This window comes from Paramormyrops kingsleyae, chromosome 6, assembly GCF_048594095.1.
Source record: "Paramormyrops kingsleyae isolate MSU_618 chromosome 6, PKINGS_0.4, whole genome shotgun sequence".
In the NCBI taxonomy this organism is placed as follows: domain Eukaryota; kingdom Metazoa; phylum Chordata; class Actinopteri; order Osteoglossiformes; family Mormyridae; genus Paramormyrops; species Paramormyrops kingsleyae.
The window spans coordinates 525201-540645 of NC_132802.1; the positions used below are offsets into that span (position 1 = coordinate 525201).

General features: G+C 44.2%; 1 protein-coding gene across 2 annotated transcripts; it reads right to left on the minus strand.

The window, feature by feature from the left end:
* Positions 1-1195: 1195 nt before the first annotated feature.
* Positions 1196-15030, minus strand: mapk14a (mitogen-activated protein kinase 14a). 2 transcript variants are annotated; one of them, XM_023796861.2, is made up of 12 exons: positions 14624-15030; positions 10433-10562; positions 9381-9439; positions 8460-8571; positions 7639-7668; positions 7376-7423; positions 7020-7134; positions 6627-6698; positions 5837-5916; positions 3480-3558; positions 3113-3286; positions 1196-2833 (listed from the first exon to the last, which is right to left on the minus strand). In XM_023796861.2, the coding sequence occupies exons 1-12, from the start codon at positions 14740-14742 to the stop codon at positions 2769-2771; spliced, it is 1083 nt and encodes a 360-aa protein (XP_023652629.1). In that variant the 5' UTR covers positions 14743-15030; the 3' UTR covers positions 1196-2768. The 2 variants fall into 2 exon arrangements, with proteins under 2 accessions (XP_023652629.1, XP_023652628.1); XM_023796860.2 differs by lacking the exon at positions 5837-5916 and adding an exon at positions 5125-5204 and having other exon boundaries at positions 14624-15014.
* Positions 15031-15445: the final 415 nt, after the last annotated feature.

Genomic DNA, 15445 nt, shown 5'->3' on the forward strand with positions numbered 1-15445 from the left:
ATTCACAGTGTAGGTTGGAAAAAGTAAGTATATTAACTAGTAACCTCTTTTGGCAGCAATAACCTCAAAGAAGCGCTTCTGGTACTTGGGGATCAGACTTGTAGGACATTCAGGAGGATTCTTGGATAATATTATTATTATTATTCTTGGACCATTCTTTCTTACAGAACTGCTTCAGCTGAACTGTATTCATAGGATGTTTGGAGACTACAGCTCTCTCACATCATTCCACATCACCTCTATAGGGGTAAGGTCTGGGTAAGAAAATTACAATAATTTGTCTTTTTTTTAGTCTTTGTTAATTATTGTAACTTAGATGAAGATCAGATCACATTTTATGCCCCATTTGCAGAATAACAGGTAATTCTGAAGGGTTCATATACTTTTTCATCCATCCATCTAATTACATTTAAAGTTTTCTCCAAAGCAGCCTACAACTGAGGCACGTCAGTTTCATATTTATTTAGGATTGTGTTTCATATGCTGTGAAGCAATACACTGACATTTCTACTGTGAAGTGTTTCAAGAATTGATGAGACCTGCTGCTTTAAGAACCATTAAAATTCTGAACGTGATGTAACTGTTTTCTTTTCTCATTTGAAATGTTTTTCTTATCATTACATTGGAACCTAAGTGATGGATTAAGTAACAAGGTTAAGTTAATCAGCTGCAGTGTTATTATTGCTCATTTTGGTTTTTGAACTTAGTTTATATAGTGTGGTTTATTTGTTTTTATTTAGAGAATCCAGTATGAATACACAGTGCACATTATGTAATAATATCCTCAAAATGTGCAAAAGTTGTTTTCAGGTTTTATGAACAGTAATTAAAAAACATGACTTTTGCTAAATGGTATTAACCAGTAACAAAGTATTTGACGTTTGTTTTTAAACGATTTGCTAAATGATTCCACAAAACCGTTTTAAAAAGGCAAATCAAGTGTCGTGGAACCCACGACTGGAAAATGTGTTCTTGTAATTCAAGTAGGAGACCTTCCATCTTTAATACCATGCTCGATTACCTCTATTCATGAATATTAAGTTTTTTTTTGCCAATTAATGCTCAAACTGCATCTTGTTTTGCGTCATTCATCCAAAGCTACACGAGAAAATGATCAGACCCAGTTTTCACACTTGTACATCTGAAAACCATCTAACGATAATTACAGTAAGATCCAAGCGTAAAGCAGGCCATGTAAAAGAAAACAGTACAAAATAGCCTTTATTTTAAAGTGGTACTTAATGTTAACGTTCACACAGCCCAGTGTGGTGGATGAATTCAGTACATAAAATAGTGGTCTTGAAATCTTTATAAGTAAAGCATGTTCATCATCCAGCAAAAAACTAAGTCAACAGTCTCAATACAATGCTTCTTGCCATAACATCAGATATTCACGTGACTGTCCAGCTACATTAAGTACACCATTAAAGACAAAAAGACAAACTCCATACAGATAATGCTGATGAAATAATCAAAATGCAGTGTGATGAAGACAACAGCACAGAAGGCAGTAACTAGTATTTATTTACATTTTGGAGTACTTGTATTTTATGAAACAAACTTGGGGCTCTTTGTTGTCGTTCAGAGGCCTCTGGCAGACTATTGGAAATGAACAAGACTGTTTCCAGCAAGATCCACTTGTCAATTCAGCCAGGAATTATACAGAACACTAAACAGAACAACCTTACAATACTACCACACTCAAATGGTCTTTGAAGGCATACTGGTTTTTGGCCTGATGATTCTATTTTGTTGTATAAAAATACATTTACAAATTGGATTATATTGTGGTAGTTCAGAGGAGATTGTACTGTGTGGGACTTCCGTTACGTCCCGGATGGTCTCCGCCTGTGTAGCTGAGGATTGAGCTGGTCTACCCTCTAGGTCAGTAACATTCCAGAAGTCTGACACTGGGACCAGTTGGAGTTTGGGGTAGGGGAAAAAGACCAGATAACAAGGGATAGTGAGATTTCTTTTCTTATTAAATACCCTGAAGACTCAAAACAACTAAAATGGGGAAAAACAACTGGGCACCGCATGATGTGAAAGGCGGATACTGGCTGACACCTTGGTGGGTCCCGCATGTACATTGTCGTGTGGGGAGGTTCTGGTCCAGCCCAGTGCTGCAAAATTGTTTCGTACTTCAAACTGTGGAAACATTTCCCAAACCACACCAGCAAATTACTCAAGTTTCTGATGATAAATTAGGCCTTTTGGGCCAGAATCCAGTGACTGTCCCCTTCCCAAATCCTGGGAATCAAGGGTTGACACATTTTCATGTTTAAGAGAAAGAAAGGCAATTTTTCATAGCAACAACAGGTGTACTGTCTTCCACTCATTCTTAAAATGTCAAACATGAGAGGATTAGACACTGCTGATAATGTGGTGGACTAAAGAAATAATTTACCCTTCAAATCTGCATCCATTCACTACAAAAATAAGACATTTTCAAGTGAGACCGTTGTCCAAAATTTGAAAAATAACTGCTAACCGATTTTTTCCCCCCCACATCATACCTCACTGTGCAATAACACACCTGCTTAAAAATACTGCAGTCCTGAGACCCAACCAAAGCATGACCACACCGCATGCAGGGAGACTCATGGAGAAGCGCCTCAGGCTGAAGTCTGAGCCCTTTGCCCACTGAACCTCAAACCTAGGAGGGAAGCCAGTGTCAGCACCAGTACTAAACAGTCTGTCCACCAGTACCAGTCCACATGGTGTGAGGGGGTGGGGCAGCGGTGGGAGCATGCTGCCGGCACTCGCTCTCACATCTCCATCTCACAGTCTAAAACCGGGGGCTTGAAGCTGATCACTTCCTCGTAGGTGAGTCCTGGCAAGATGGGAAGACAAATAGGGAAGAAATCATTTTTCTTCAATTATACCATTAAAAGACACTAGCAGGTCTGTAAAGAGCACATTCAAATTATGCATGAAACAACAATCCAATTAAAATGTGAACTTCATTTTACTTTTATTTTTCTTATACATCCTGTACTATATACTGTACTATAAGACCTAGCATGGTTTTGTAGTAAAAGTTTGCACCCAAGGAAAATAAGATCAGATACAATGAGTTTCTCACAGAGCAACCCCTCTCCCCCCCACTCACGTTTCCACTCCTCAATATCCAACTCGCGGCTCTCAAAGCTCTGGTCATAGGGTTCTGCTTCAGGCTCGTCATCTGGGTCATGGTACTGGGAAAAATACGGGTGGGCCAGAGCTTCGGCTGCCGTGATCCGCTTATCGGTGTCCAGGACCAGCATCTTCTCCAGCAGGTCTACGGCTAACGTGAGGGAGAGCCAGGATTACGCTTCAGCTCCCCATAACTCGCCGTGATCTTTAGTTCCCGAGAGGCAGCATGCAATATCAGGAGCATCTGCTCAGCTCTCATGGAATTCTGTAATGCACTCAAACGTGATGCCTCCCTGTAGAAACACCTTCTGTTTCTCACTCGGCTCCCTGGTTACACGTCTTACCCTGTGGATTTGCTCCAATGAACACGTCAGCAAAGTTCCTCTTGGGCATCTGGGCCAGAGAGCTGATGTAGTTTCTGGCCTGTCCGAACAGCAGAACAAATGTGCGTGCAGGCAGCTCAGGACATGCTAAACAAGAAGCACTTACCAACAACAAAAACACAGCAACACTTGGGAGTCCAGACATCATCTCCTCCCTAATCTGAGTAATCCAATCCAACATCATCCATTTCTGGAGGACAGAAGCTCCTGGTAGCTGTTGATCATTAGGTCTGCTCATGACTGTAGTCTGAACTCCCAAAGTGATTTCTGCTGACGATCCAAACAATCTAGATCACTGCTATCCATGGCGAGATCTGTGTGCCTTTCATTTAAAAGAAATAATTATTAAGCATAAATAAATGAGCAAACTGCTTTGGGAGCTGCAGACGGGCATGGTGCTAATCTGGCCTTGGAAAAGCCCCAGGGGTGAAGCCAGGAGGTGGGGTGATGGAGGAAGAGCAGCATCACAGACTGGGCCAGTCCCTCCCAGCCCGGTCCTTGGGGGCTCCCAGTCAGTCCCTCCCAGCTCTGTCTGGGGCTCCCTGAGGACCAGGCTGGGGAACACTGGATTAGGGGAGCTTTGAGTGCAGTGTACTATTTATTTTATCTTTACCCTTATTTAAATTAATAATTAAACATTTTTTGCAGAGTAAAGCCAGATGATGTTAATTTTATTCAGTTTTCACAGGAAGCGATGGGAAGCCCCAGGGGTCTGTTAAGGCCAATTCATACTTTACTTTTCTTTCGTTTGTGATCGGGGGTAGCTGTGACTGGTATGCACGTAGGCCAGATTTTCTAGTGAAAACCAAGCACGTCCGTCCGCATCGACCGCGCATGTGCACGTTAATCGATTAGGCATTTCCAGTAGGTGGCAGCGTGGACTTTCACAAATCAGCGGTCAATGACAAAAGAGTAGAGAAAGCATAGTTGTTGTTGTAGTTATAGTGAGCGGCTGTATGAGGACGGTTAGGGGTACCTGCATATCTAATTATTCATACTGTCCAGACATTATACCAAGTCATCTGGTATCTGGTATAGCAGCAACATTTGGGCAATTTGAAATCTTGGCAATACAATTTCCCAAGCAGTTGGGGGGGGTTTGGGTCCTGGCTAATTTCGTCGTAAACATTTGAAAATACTGTGGTATGCCTTGTTACCATAATACCGGCCAAGCCTTGACTAATAATTTTAATACCGTTCATAAAAGTTTACCTGTTTCACTACACTGCTTGTATTTGTGTTTGTCGCAATACATCTGCCCTCTGCTGGTCTGGTGGAGTATCACTGCTGTTTGCAGCACCGACCGCGACCATCTGCATCCACAGCCAAATTTATTACGATGACAAGCACACGGCCGTCCGCAGCCCAAAAGCGCACACAGAAAAGTGAAGTACGAACCGGCCTTTATACCTCCCCCTCCCTAAGTGTACAAATCATGCCATTTAATCGAAATTTTCACAGTACCAAGGCGCCAGTTGTACTGTGACTGAAGCCGATTTTTTGGGTTGAATACCGGAGTATCGGTGTTTGGACAAGCAACCTAAAGCAGGGCAAAGAGGCAGAAGCAAACGTGTGGGGTGGGTGTGGAGTAGAGGCAGCGGCTCACCTCGTGGCTGGGCATCCTGCTTATTAGCGAGGCGGGGGGGGTCCCCGTCAGCCGCATTATCTGCTGAAGCTGGTTTATATCTTTGCGGCACAGGTCAAGGCGTTATAGCACAGATTAGGCAAGCGGCAGAGCATCGCACGGGCATCCCTACCCTGAGAAACCCACCCTGGACCTTGTCCCTGGCCTATGGCGGCCCTAAGGCCTACAGGGATTTAGTGTGTGAGAGGCTGGGGTGCAGGAAGGCTGAATGGTGCGTGCAGAGTGAGCAAACAAACATGCTCTTAGAGAAGGCGTCAACACCCAAGCGGAAAGAGGGCAAGTGGAAAAGCAAAGCACATCATTCAGTCGACGCCACCGGCTGCAGTGAAAATAGCAGTGAAAACTGAAGGACAGGACCCCCACCCCCCATAAACCCCGCTAGAAAATGTCAAGGATAAACACAAATAGTCATACCTGTGGTGGTTCCCCTGCCCTCAAACAAAAGGATAAAGAAAATGACACCCAATGATTCAGCAACAGTGGGAAGAGCTGATTTTAGAGAGCACCCTTAGCGTCCCAGGTCAGGGTGACATTAAAAAGAGGAAAGGGGAAGCAGCTTTGAAACCATAGTTTCCTTGAGGACAAGCATAAAAACAGCTGCAATCATAGATCAAGAGATGGACGGAGAAACAGGCAACAAAATAAAAAGACGGAACAAGAAACCCCCACTCACAGACTCTGAAGATATTTTCTTCAAGAGCTCTGGCCCTGGAGTTCCAACAAGCAGCATAATTAGCTTCAACTGATCAATATCTATCAAATCATCATAAAGGAAAACAGGGGAGGGGCTGACCTGTCAATCAAGGCTACTGAAGTGATCTATTGGCCAGAGGACTAAACACGCAGACCATGGAAAATTGAAAATGGGCCTCAAGTTCAGTCACTTGTAAAGTTTCACTGTGGATATTCAAGGTCTCATGAAATGTTTATATTAAATAGCCCTCTGCGTTAGTGTTCATTTAAAATAAAATAAAATGTCTAATCCTAAGTAAAACACCACGGTGTGAGTTCCTGTGGGAATTTCGGCCACCGCTTTTTTTAACAGGGTGCAGTGAAGGAGAGGTCTGGTGCTAACAATTCCTTGTTCTTCTTCAGAGTGAAGTTGCAGCTTCTCCGGCGTAAGAGTGGACTCCAATGTTGCACGTGTACATAATACCCAGTTAACGTAATGCAGGGGAACACAGATTTTGCCATAATTACTTATCAGTACTAGAACAAGATCCTTGAACCAACAACCTTATGGGTCCCATGTTCTTGTCATCTGCTGTCCCAAACCCCATCATGGCATGTGGCCTAGCATGCATCACATGGCAAAGGGCTACGGTTATGAGCTATAACACACTGCACAATACATATGTGGATCACACCTGTGAAGGACTCAATCTGTGAAAAGATTTGGGGATTCAAAATTAAAACCTAAAAATAATGAAAAGAAAAAAAAAAGGATAATAATTAAAGGATACGGTCGGTGCCGGGAAATAGGGTCCGCCCTGTGAGAAGCTCAGCCATGATGCAGCCCACAGACCAGATGTCCACTGGAGAGGCACAAAGACAAAAGGGAAAGTCCCACAACTGCCAATCAGGGTCCAACTACAGCAACAACCCTGCCCCCATGAGCAGGGAGAGGGCAGCAGCAGCATGAGGAGGGCAGCACCAAAGGGAGAGTCTCACAACTGCCAATCAGGGTCCAGCTACAGCCATTGCCCTGCCCCCATGAGCAGGGAGAGGGCAGCAGCAGCATGCGGAGGGCGGCACCAAAGGGAGACACAACTGCCAATCAGGGTCCAGCTACAGCCACAGCCCCGCCCCCACAAATCGGGAGAGTGCAGCAGCAGCTTGCAGTGGCAACACGTCACCTGTCATGTTGTAGTGCATCCAGTTGAGCATGATCTCTGGTGCACGGTACCAGCGCGTCGCCACATAGCCCGTCATCTCCTCATCGCTGTGCCGTGCCAGGCCAAAGTCCAGGATCTGGAACAGATGCATGGAAGAGTGACCTCTGCTGGCAAGACCTTCAAGGCCATATACAGGCTTTTTTTGGATTTTCCATTATCTGAACTGTAGCGTTCCATAAATGGAAGTGTGAAGCCTTGGAGGAGAGTGAGTCCCCCTCCTGGTACACTGTCTATTTTTGAAGTGATGATCTTCCAAAAGAAACGAAGAACGATGCTGCCCAAGGCTCCCACCGACCCCACGGAGAGAGCCTACTTACCTTCAGCTCACAGTCCTCATTTACAGCCAGGTTACTGGGTTTAAGGTCCTGGAGGGGCGACACATGGGGACGTGAGAGGGTGGTCTATGCAGGAAGTCAGTCACACAAGCCAATCAGAGCCAACTGCAATCACTGACGCAAGTACACGTTAGCAATGTCAACTCTCTGGGTCAGGAGTTATACGGAAGGCAGGCCTAACTGCAGCCTTGGTTAACAGTCAAGCCAAATTCACAGGTCATGAGAGCAGAACACTCAGAACTTACTCGGTGGATGATGTCAGCGGAGTGGATGTACTGAAAAAGAAAAGTGAAGTTCAAATTCAATGTTTGAATTAGAGATGCTCCGATCAGCATTTTTGGGGCCGATCACCGATTACCGATCACCAAGATCATGATCTGTCGATTGCCGATCACTGCCGATCACAGAATGGCAGGGAAATGGGAGTTTGCACCATTTGTAGAAATGAAACTAACTCTAAATTAACTATATTGAAAGAAAAAAAAAAACTGTAGAAATAGGCTACAGTCAAGATCTTGAAGAATTAAGCGCTTGACACTTGGCGCCCCACACTGAAGGAGGGGCAGTGACACTTTGGTCAGCACTGTTGCCTGACACCTCCAGGGTCAACACATGAAATGTTCCCCGAGAGTAGAGTGGTTTAGTTTCTCATACTCGGCATATTCAGTTGTATGGCGTGTTCTAAGATGCCTAATCATGTTAGTGGTGTTAAAATGCCGTTGCTTGCTTCCACCTCGAGGGATTTCATCACGACATTCATTGCAAACGGCTACTCTTATCGGACACTTTGAAAAACTTCCAGACGGGAGAACTCATGTTGCCACTAGTAAGCTCCGCTCTGCTGTTGTTTACCTGTGCGCCGTGCATGCACGTGTGAAAAAGTCGCGCGAGTAATTTATGTCAAGTGATCGGCTTTTTTGATCGCCGCTTTTGGGGTTCGCCGATCAAGCTATTTTTAGCCAATATCGGCCGATCATGATCGGTGGCCGATCAATCGGAGCATCACTAGTTTGAATGATATACAGCAAAGCTCATGCACTGGGCTGTACTAGGTGACACGGCTGACCTTTAACCCCCGCAGAATCTGATAGATGAGGAACTGCACGTGGTCGTCCGTGAGCTTCTGACACTTGACAATGTTGTTGAGGTCGGCACCCATGAGATGAGTCACCAAGTACCTGCCGGGTAGATCAAAAGAGCCCTCAATGATATTACCATCAATATAAGAGCAAAAGAACACGTTATGAAATCGGTAAAAGGGTTATTAATAATATGTTTTATTTATACAGTGCCTTTCATATACTCAAGGACACTTTACTATTTAAACTTCAATTTTACATCTTGTACATGTTACGTACAAGAAGACAAATAATATTCATTGAAGAGATGTGTTTTTAACAGGAGCTTGAAGTCGATAAAAGAGTTTTCTTCACAAAGATCATGAGGAAGAGCATTCTGAATTTTAGGAGCTGTTACACTAAATGCTCTGCCACCCATAGTTGATAACCTGTGCTTAGGTACAGTGAGTAAGTCTGCATCGGATGATCTTAATGCATGGGCTGGAGTGAAAGGAAGCAGTAGCTCAGACAGACGGTCAGAGGCTAAACCATGCAGGGCTTTAGAGGTGATGAGTATCATTTCATATTCGCTTCTGGAAGAAACTGGCAACCATGGAGGACAGGAGTGATGTCAGCAGATTTTTTAGTGTGTGTAAGTAAACAGGCAGCAGAGTTCTAAACATACTGTAATCTAATGATATATTTATCAGGGTGATGATCAGCAGTGAGACAAACTAAGCAGTTTCCTATCTCCTCTGTGCCCCTGGAAAACCTGGTGAAATGAGCTACGCCAGTGTTTGTCAGCCTCCCGTGTATTCGTACATTAATACATCCACGCGGTTGTTGGTGCGGATGCTGTAATGGCAGAGCCTGTGCGTGTGCACATGCCTTGGAATGCCCACAACACCCCCCCCCCATGGGTCACTTACACATCATTAAACTCCTCCAAGCTGGTCGCTGGCGTGAAGACATCCAGGAGCCCAATCACCTGTGGGCAGCATTGCATCTGGTTGGTCAGCTTTCTTAACTAGCACAGCTGTCACTGCGTCTGGTTGGTCAGCTTTCTTAACTAGCACAGCTGTCATTGTGTCTGGTTGGTCAGCTTTCTTAACTAGCACAGCTGTCATTGCGTCTGGTTGGTCAGCTTTCTTAACTAGCACAGCTGTCACTGCGTCTGGTTGGTCAGCTTTCTTAACTAGCACAGCTGTCATTGTGTCTGGTTGGTCAGCTTTCTTAACTAGCACAGCTGTCATTGCGTCTGGTTGGTCAGCTTTCTTACCTAGCACAGCTGTCACTGCGTCTGGTTGGTCAGCTTTCTTAACTAGCACAGCTGTCATTGCGTCTGGTTGGTCAGCTTTCTTAACTAGCACAGCTGTCATTGCGTCTGCTTGGTCAGCTTTCTTAACTAGCACAGCTGTCATTGCGTCTGCTTGGTCAGCTTTCTTAACTAGCACAGCTGTCATTGCGTCTGGTTGGTCAGCTTTCTTAACTAGCACAGCTGTCATTGCGTCTGCTTGGTCAGCTTTCTTAACTAGCATAGCTGTCATTGTGTCTGCTTGGTCAGCTTTCTTAACTAGCACAGCTGTCATTGCTCCTGCTTGGTCAGCTTTCTTAACTAGCACAGCTGTCATTGCGTCTGGTTGGTCAGCTTTCTTAACTAGCACAGCTGTCATTGCGTCTGCTTGGTCAGCTTTCTTAACTAGCATAGCTGTCATTGTGTCTGATTGGTTAACTTTCTTAACTAGAACAGCTGTCATTGCGTCTGATTGGTTAGCTTTCTTAACTAGAACAGCTGTCCTTCATTAATATAAATAGCATCTGAGCCAGAGTGTTAAAACAATCTTAAAAAAACTAACACACACACACTAAGCCTGCTAACTGAAAACCAGTCTAACAACACTAAGCTTGCTGCAGGTACGCCACCCAAACAGAGGTGCCCTTATTTGTGTGCAGCTGGGACTGGGGGTGGGAACTCACTCACGTTTTCATGTTTCATGTGTTTGAGAAGCCTCAGCTCGCGGTAGGTCCTCTTGGCATGGATGATGGACTGGAACGGACGGGATAGCTTCTTCACTGCAATCTTCAGCCCTGACTTGCTGTCGTACGATGAGCTGGGGGGTGGGGGGGAGGTATGGTTGATCCTGAGGCAGCTTTAAATGCAATGCACCCAACATTGACAAAAGGGATTCCCGACCCCCCCCGGCTGCAGCTAGTATTCCAGCATGCCAGAACATAGTGGGGGTTTTGTGGAGGGGTTAGTTAATTTCTAAAAATAAAGTACATATTTTAATTTTCTACAGCCACTCACGAGCACGCGTTGTCTGGTGCACTAACTAATCCATCGGTAACCCCTCCCCACACTGTTTATCAGTCTGTAAAGTTTATGTACAACATAAACGGGTCCATGGAAATGAAAAGGTTGGACAGCCCAAGTCTTGATGATCCCAGTTTTGAATGGTGCGTTACGTTTTCAGCATCCCGAGTGACTGATCCCAGTCTGGAAACACATCAACAACTGTTGCCCTGTTCACACCTGGTATAAACGTGCATTTTGGGTGATCTGATCACAAGTGGACAGAGCTAAATACAGGAACGGGCCCTATAGCTTCCAAAGCACCTTTGAGCAGAGACTCCTCTGCCGTTATCTCTGCCTAAGAAGAGTCACACCGCCAAATCTACTACAATTGAAAAAAAGTTATAAACCCAGAAAAACGGCAAACAAAAAAAATGCAATCTAGTTGGAAGATACAACAAAAAGATCAGGACGGCATGTCAATAATTTTTTTTTTTAAGTATTTTATTTAATATAGTAGGACAGCATGCATATAATGTGCTGTCCTAGCAATGAGATTTTGTTGTTAAAAAAAATAAAATGTTGGGGTATTTATAAAAGTTCATTTATTTCTCACAAACCCATCTAGGAGTGATTTAAACAGCAAGGATGAAAATGATTCTGATTGTCTCGGAGAACGAATACAGTGCTAATGTAAAAGTCGCAGGGGTAATCTTTAAACTGATTTTTAAATATGCATTACATGATCTCAATAAAAGGAATAACTAAAATTGCAAAACAAGGTAACATTTCTTTTTCTGAGAGTAAAAAAGTTTTTAGTGAAACTTTACCCCCCTGCGCTATAATGTTCATACAGTATAAAGGTAAAAAAAAGCCTGATCTTAATCTAGCTGACTAGCAATGTTAGAATTGCATGCGCAACACATGCAATGTTGGTATTAATATCTAGTACTAATTCAGTACAAAATCCCCGCCTCGCATTGTGATGTCATTCGGCACTGGTACCAGTTCTTACACCAGAGGAAAACCAACACTTTTAAGTACCAAATTTTTGGTACTTTCTTGTAGTATCAAAAGTATGGTACCTGGTGTCTTATGACAGTAAGCTGCCCAAGAAAGGCCAGCTGGACCTGAACCAGAGTGACCCGTCACAGCGGCCAATGTCACGGCAATCTCACATGACAATAAAAACCCCACACAAAACAAAAGAAAATAAGCCCTCAGGTGAAAAGGTTCAATTCTGACTTTCATCAGTGCCCCCCATTTCATGGAGAAAGGCAAACAATGCAAACATTATCCAGCCTGTTTGCTGTGACTACAGCACGTCATCATGAGAGACATGGAACAATGCAGAAGAGCAGGATCTGATGCAGCCACAGCCAAGCCTTCATGCAGACAGCAACGGTCACTGTGCTGGGACTCCCTGTGCATAGTGTAAAACACAACGTACAGAATTCTTGTCATGTGTGAAGTATCCCTGCGGCAATAAAAATCACAAAGAGCTCCTTCCTAGAAACACAGCCAGAGTCCTATGGAAAGTGTCCCAAGTGGTCTGGAAATGTTTTTTATTGTATAAACTGACTTACAGAAGGAAATGTTCCCTGAAGATGAATGGACCATTTGGACAGTGTACAGCACTGAAAGGTCACAGTCTCTTGGCTGCTGGCTGTAAAGTTTTCAGGCTGAGAGATTTCGAGACTGAGTTTCTTTCTTTTCTTTTTTTTTTTTTTAACTGATTGTATCTGTCACACCATTTGCTATGTATGTATATTAATAGTCAAGTACTTGGTAAGATTCAGGACCAGATGAAGTTTAAACTTCTTATTACCATGCATGAGTCTGTCCTGAGGGTAAGAGTCTCGGTCAGCGTGCAGAGTAAGACAGGACAGGCATATGCAGCTGACGCCATAGCAGGGAATGTGCTAACATTACTGCTGGATGACTGCATGTTTGTCAGATGATGTATGCTCTAGCACCCTAGTTTAACTCTTTGGACAAAACCGTCAGCTGACTAAATAAATGTAATAACTAAATACAGATTATGTGATTCACAGTAACTAGTTTAATTAAAACTGTAAATAAAAATACTTCAAAAGTTAATTCCATACTTGAGTATTATGACTATACACAACTTATGAGTATGCAGTATTTGTGCAATCTTATTTGACTGGGGGGAATATCTGAACGCTCATAGAAGCATGTCTCCATTTTGAAGAAAGACAAGTGAACGAAGGGCAGGACAATTTGGAGTATTTCAGGGCTTCTGAGTTTTGTATTTTTAAATTATTACTACTGTTACACGCTTCCTGTGAGCCAGTTACCTGACAACACATTAAACTTTAAGAATTATTCAAACATCTAATTGTACTGCCCACAAGGGATATTATCCACCAGAGCTACAAAATACAGAATTATGTACCGGTTTTCTATGACAAAGAAACATGTTCTGCGATGCAGACACCATGGCTGCACCACTGGCCAGCATTAAATATGATATTACACTGTATTGAAGCAAGTCTAAACGAGAAACTGCAGCGGAAATCCAAAGGCGACGGTGTGTGACTGCTGAGGAGGACAAGAATTAAACAGCGGCTTTAAAAAAATCATAGAAAAAAAGTCATTAAGGAAGTACGTGAACGTGGGAACATCAGAAACGAGGAGAATCGGTCGTGAGGGCGGTGCTGTTAAAAGCAGCATTTTTGAAGGTGCCGGACTGGTCCAGGCCGAACTACCCGGGCGGCCCATCGGCCTCAACGACAGTCCCGGCGCGGAAAATCCCTGAATGTGCGTCCGACACTTATGCCTAATTCTGGCGCTATGAGTCACGGCGGGTAGGCCTGACATTGCAGCTAGGGCGCCCAGACCAGAGGCAAAGTCTTTGGCCCGCTTGTAAGCCTCAGCAAATATATCCCACGGAGAAAATACACTGACCAAGTAATGTCCTGGTATAATGCACCAGTGTATAATAAGTCTGAAATGGAAAAACGCGTTTTAGAGACGCAGGTCTAACACAGTTGCAGGAAAAATAAACGGGGTTTATTTTTTATTGATTTTCAAATTTCTGGAATACTTAAGCATGCACTAAGCTCGACATTTGCTTATGGCTCAGAGGTTTATAGCTGGTTACAGCAAATCGGTCCTAGTGCGATGATCACATTCGGTTTGCCAGGCATGTCCTTGGATTATAAGGCTAGGGAACCGGGTGGATGCGTCTCTCCATATCAAGCTTAGGGAGTTCTGATCACCAGAAACCATGCACAGCTAGCATAATGCTATCGGCGCTGCCCGCAGACCACCCAAAGCAGTCATGGTACCAGGAAAACCCTGGTAAACAGAAACACGCCAAACGTTATAGCAAAAGATACACGCAAAGCACATTACAGCGCTTAGCCAGCAGCCAATAAAACATCTCGATCGATAAATCGGGTGCATCTTAAATTAGGTACCTTGCTATGCATTAACAAATGCTACAGAGAAATGCTTCCAGAAAATACTTATGGAAGTACCTAATTGGCTTCCTTGCACTATACTAGCAAAAATGGTGACTCGGAGACAGGGAATAAACAGCACCAAATGAACAGCTCCACACATCACACCACGACGTAAAGATATTTATTTCCCAGTCGATGCACTTAACAAAAGGTGCAACCATTTTAACCGACTGGAACATGTATGCTGGGAGGCTGCGGCGTAGCTGCGGAACATGTCCGCGTAGGACGGCTCGGGACGGCGCCCGGGCGCGAGCGCCGAGTTCAGCGGCGACGCAGCGTGCAACTGAAGCTCACAGGCCTCTGATCGGCTGCCATGTACGGGGCTGTTATCGACGGGAAAAAAAACGTCTTGGTCTGTGCACAAAGTATTTTTAAATGCATGTTTTACCATACGGATCCGTAGGCACCGGATCCAACTGGATTCAGGTTCTGGTAGCGCACCGGTACCTCCCATATCGTCTTATTCAGTTCCTGTCTGTAGAAAGTAGGTCTCTCCTTCTGCGACATTTCTGCAGGATAAGCACTCCAGCAGGCAAGGCGGCAAGTCAAACTTTTTTCCTCTTTCGATTGGGTTGGGACGAGCCCAGCTGGACGAACCGGAGGGTTAAAGTGCCGTGACAGCTGAGAAACGAGGATGATCGCGATGACCGGAAAGAGCTGATCGATGGCTGCGAAGGCGACCCTCCGGAGAGCGCTGGGGGAGCGGCGTGCGTGCGTGTGTGTGACGGCTGCTTTCCGAGCACGATTCCGCCCACGGTACGGCGGCGGCCCCCGGCTTCGTCTTTCCAGCTCTGTTCCCTAATGGGGCGGGGGCAGTGAAAAGGGAAGTGAACATTTCTTTTCTTTAACATCATGCTAAGTTGCTTCGAATGATTTTAAAAACCCCACCAACAAGACCAATAATTTATATTAATAATACAACGTCAACAGTGCTTGATAAAAATGTATGACATTTTATCTAACTTGTTCTAGATACCTACAGGTTTGTTTAATTTTCATGTAGGGTATAATGCAACGAACGTTAATAATTAGATTAAGGTGTATTGCAAGTGCACTTTGCACCCTCAGTATTAACAAGCATAATCGAAAATGCTTCTGAAACGTTTATAAAAGTAATGCCATTAAACTGATGACCCTTGAACCTTGTTAAATATAGCGGTCGGTGGTGAAGTGGCAGCAACAATAAAAACAAACAGTTGTGAGGTTGTGA

Bases quoted from the DNA above. Each gene is read 5' to 3' on its own strand.
- mapk14a (XM_023796861.2), bottom strand. From the start codon at position 14,742: ATGTCGCAGAAGGAGAGACCTACTTTCTACAGACAGGAACTGAATAAG. The intron at 6,699-7,019 runs GTGACGTGTTGC...GTGCCTCTCCAG, and splicing joins GATGCACTACAACATGACAG to TGGACATCTGGTCTGTGGGC. The intron at 3,287-3,479 runs GTAAGACGTGTA...CCCTCACGTTAG, and splicing joins CATTGGAGCAAATCCACAGG to CCGTAGACCTGCTGGAGAAG.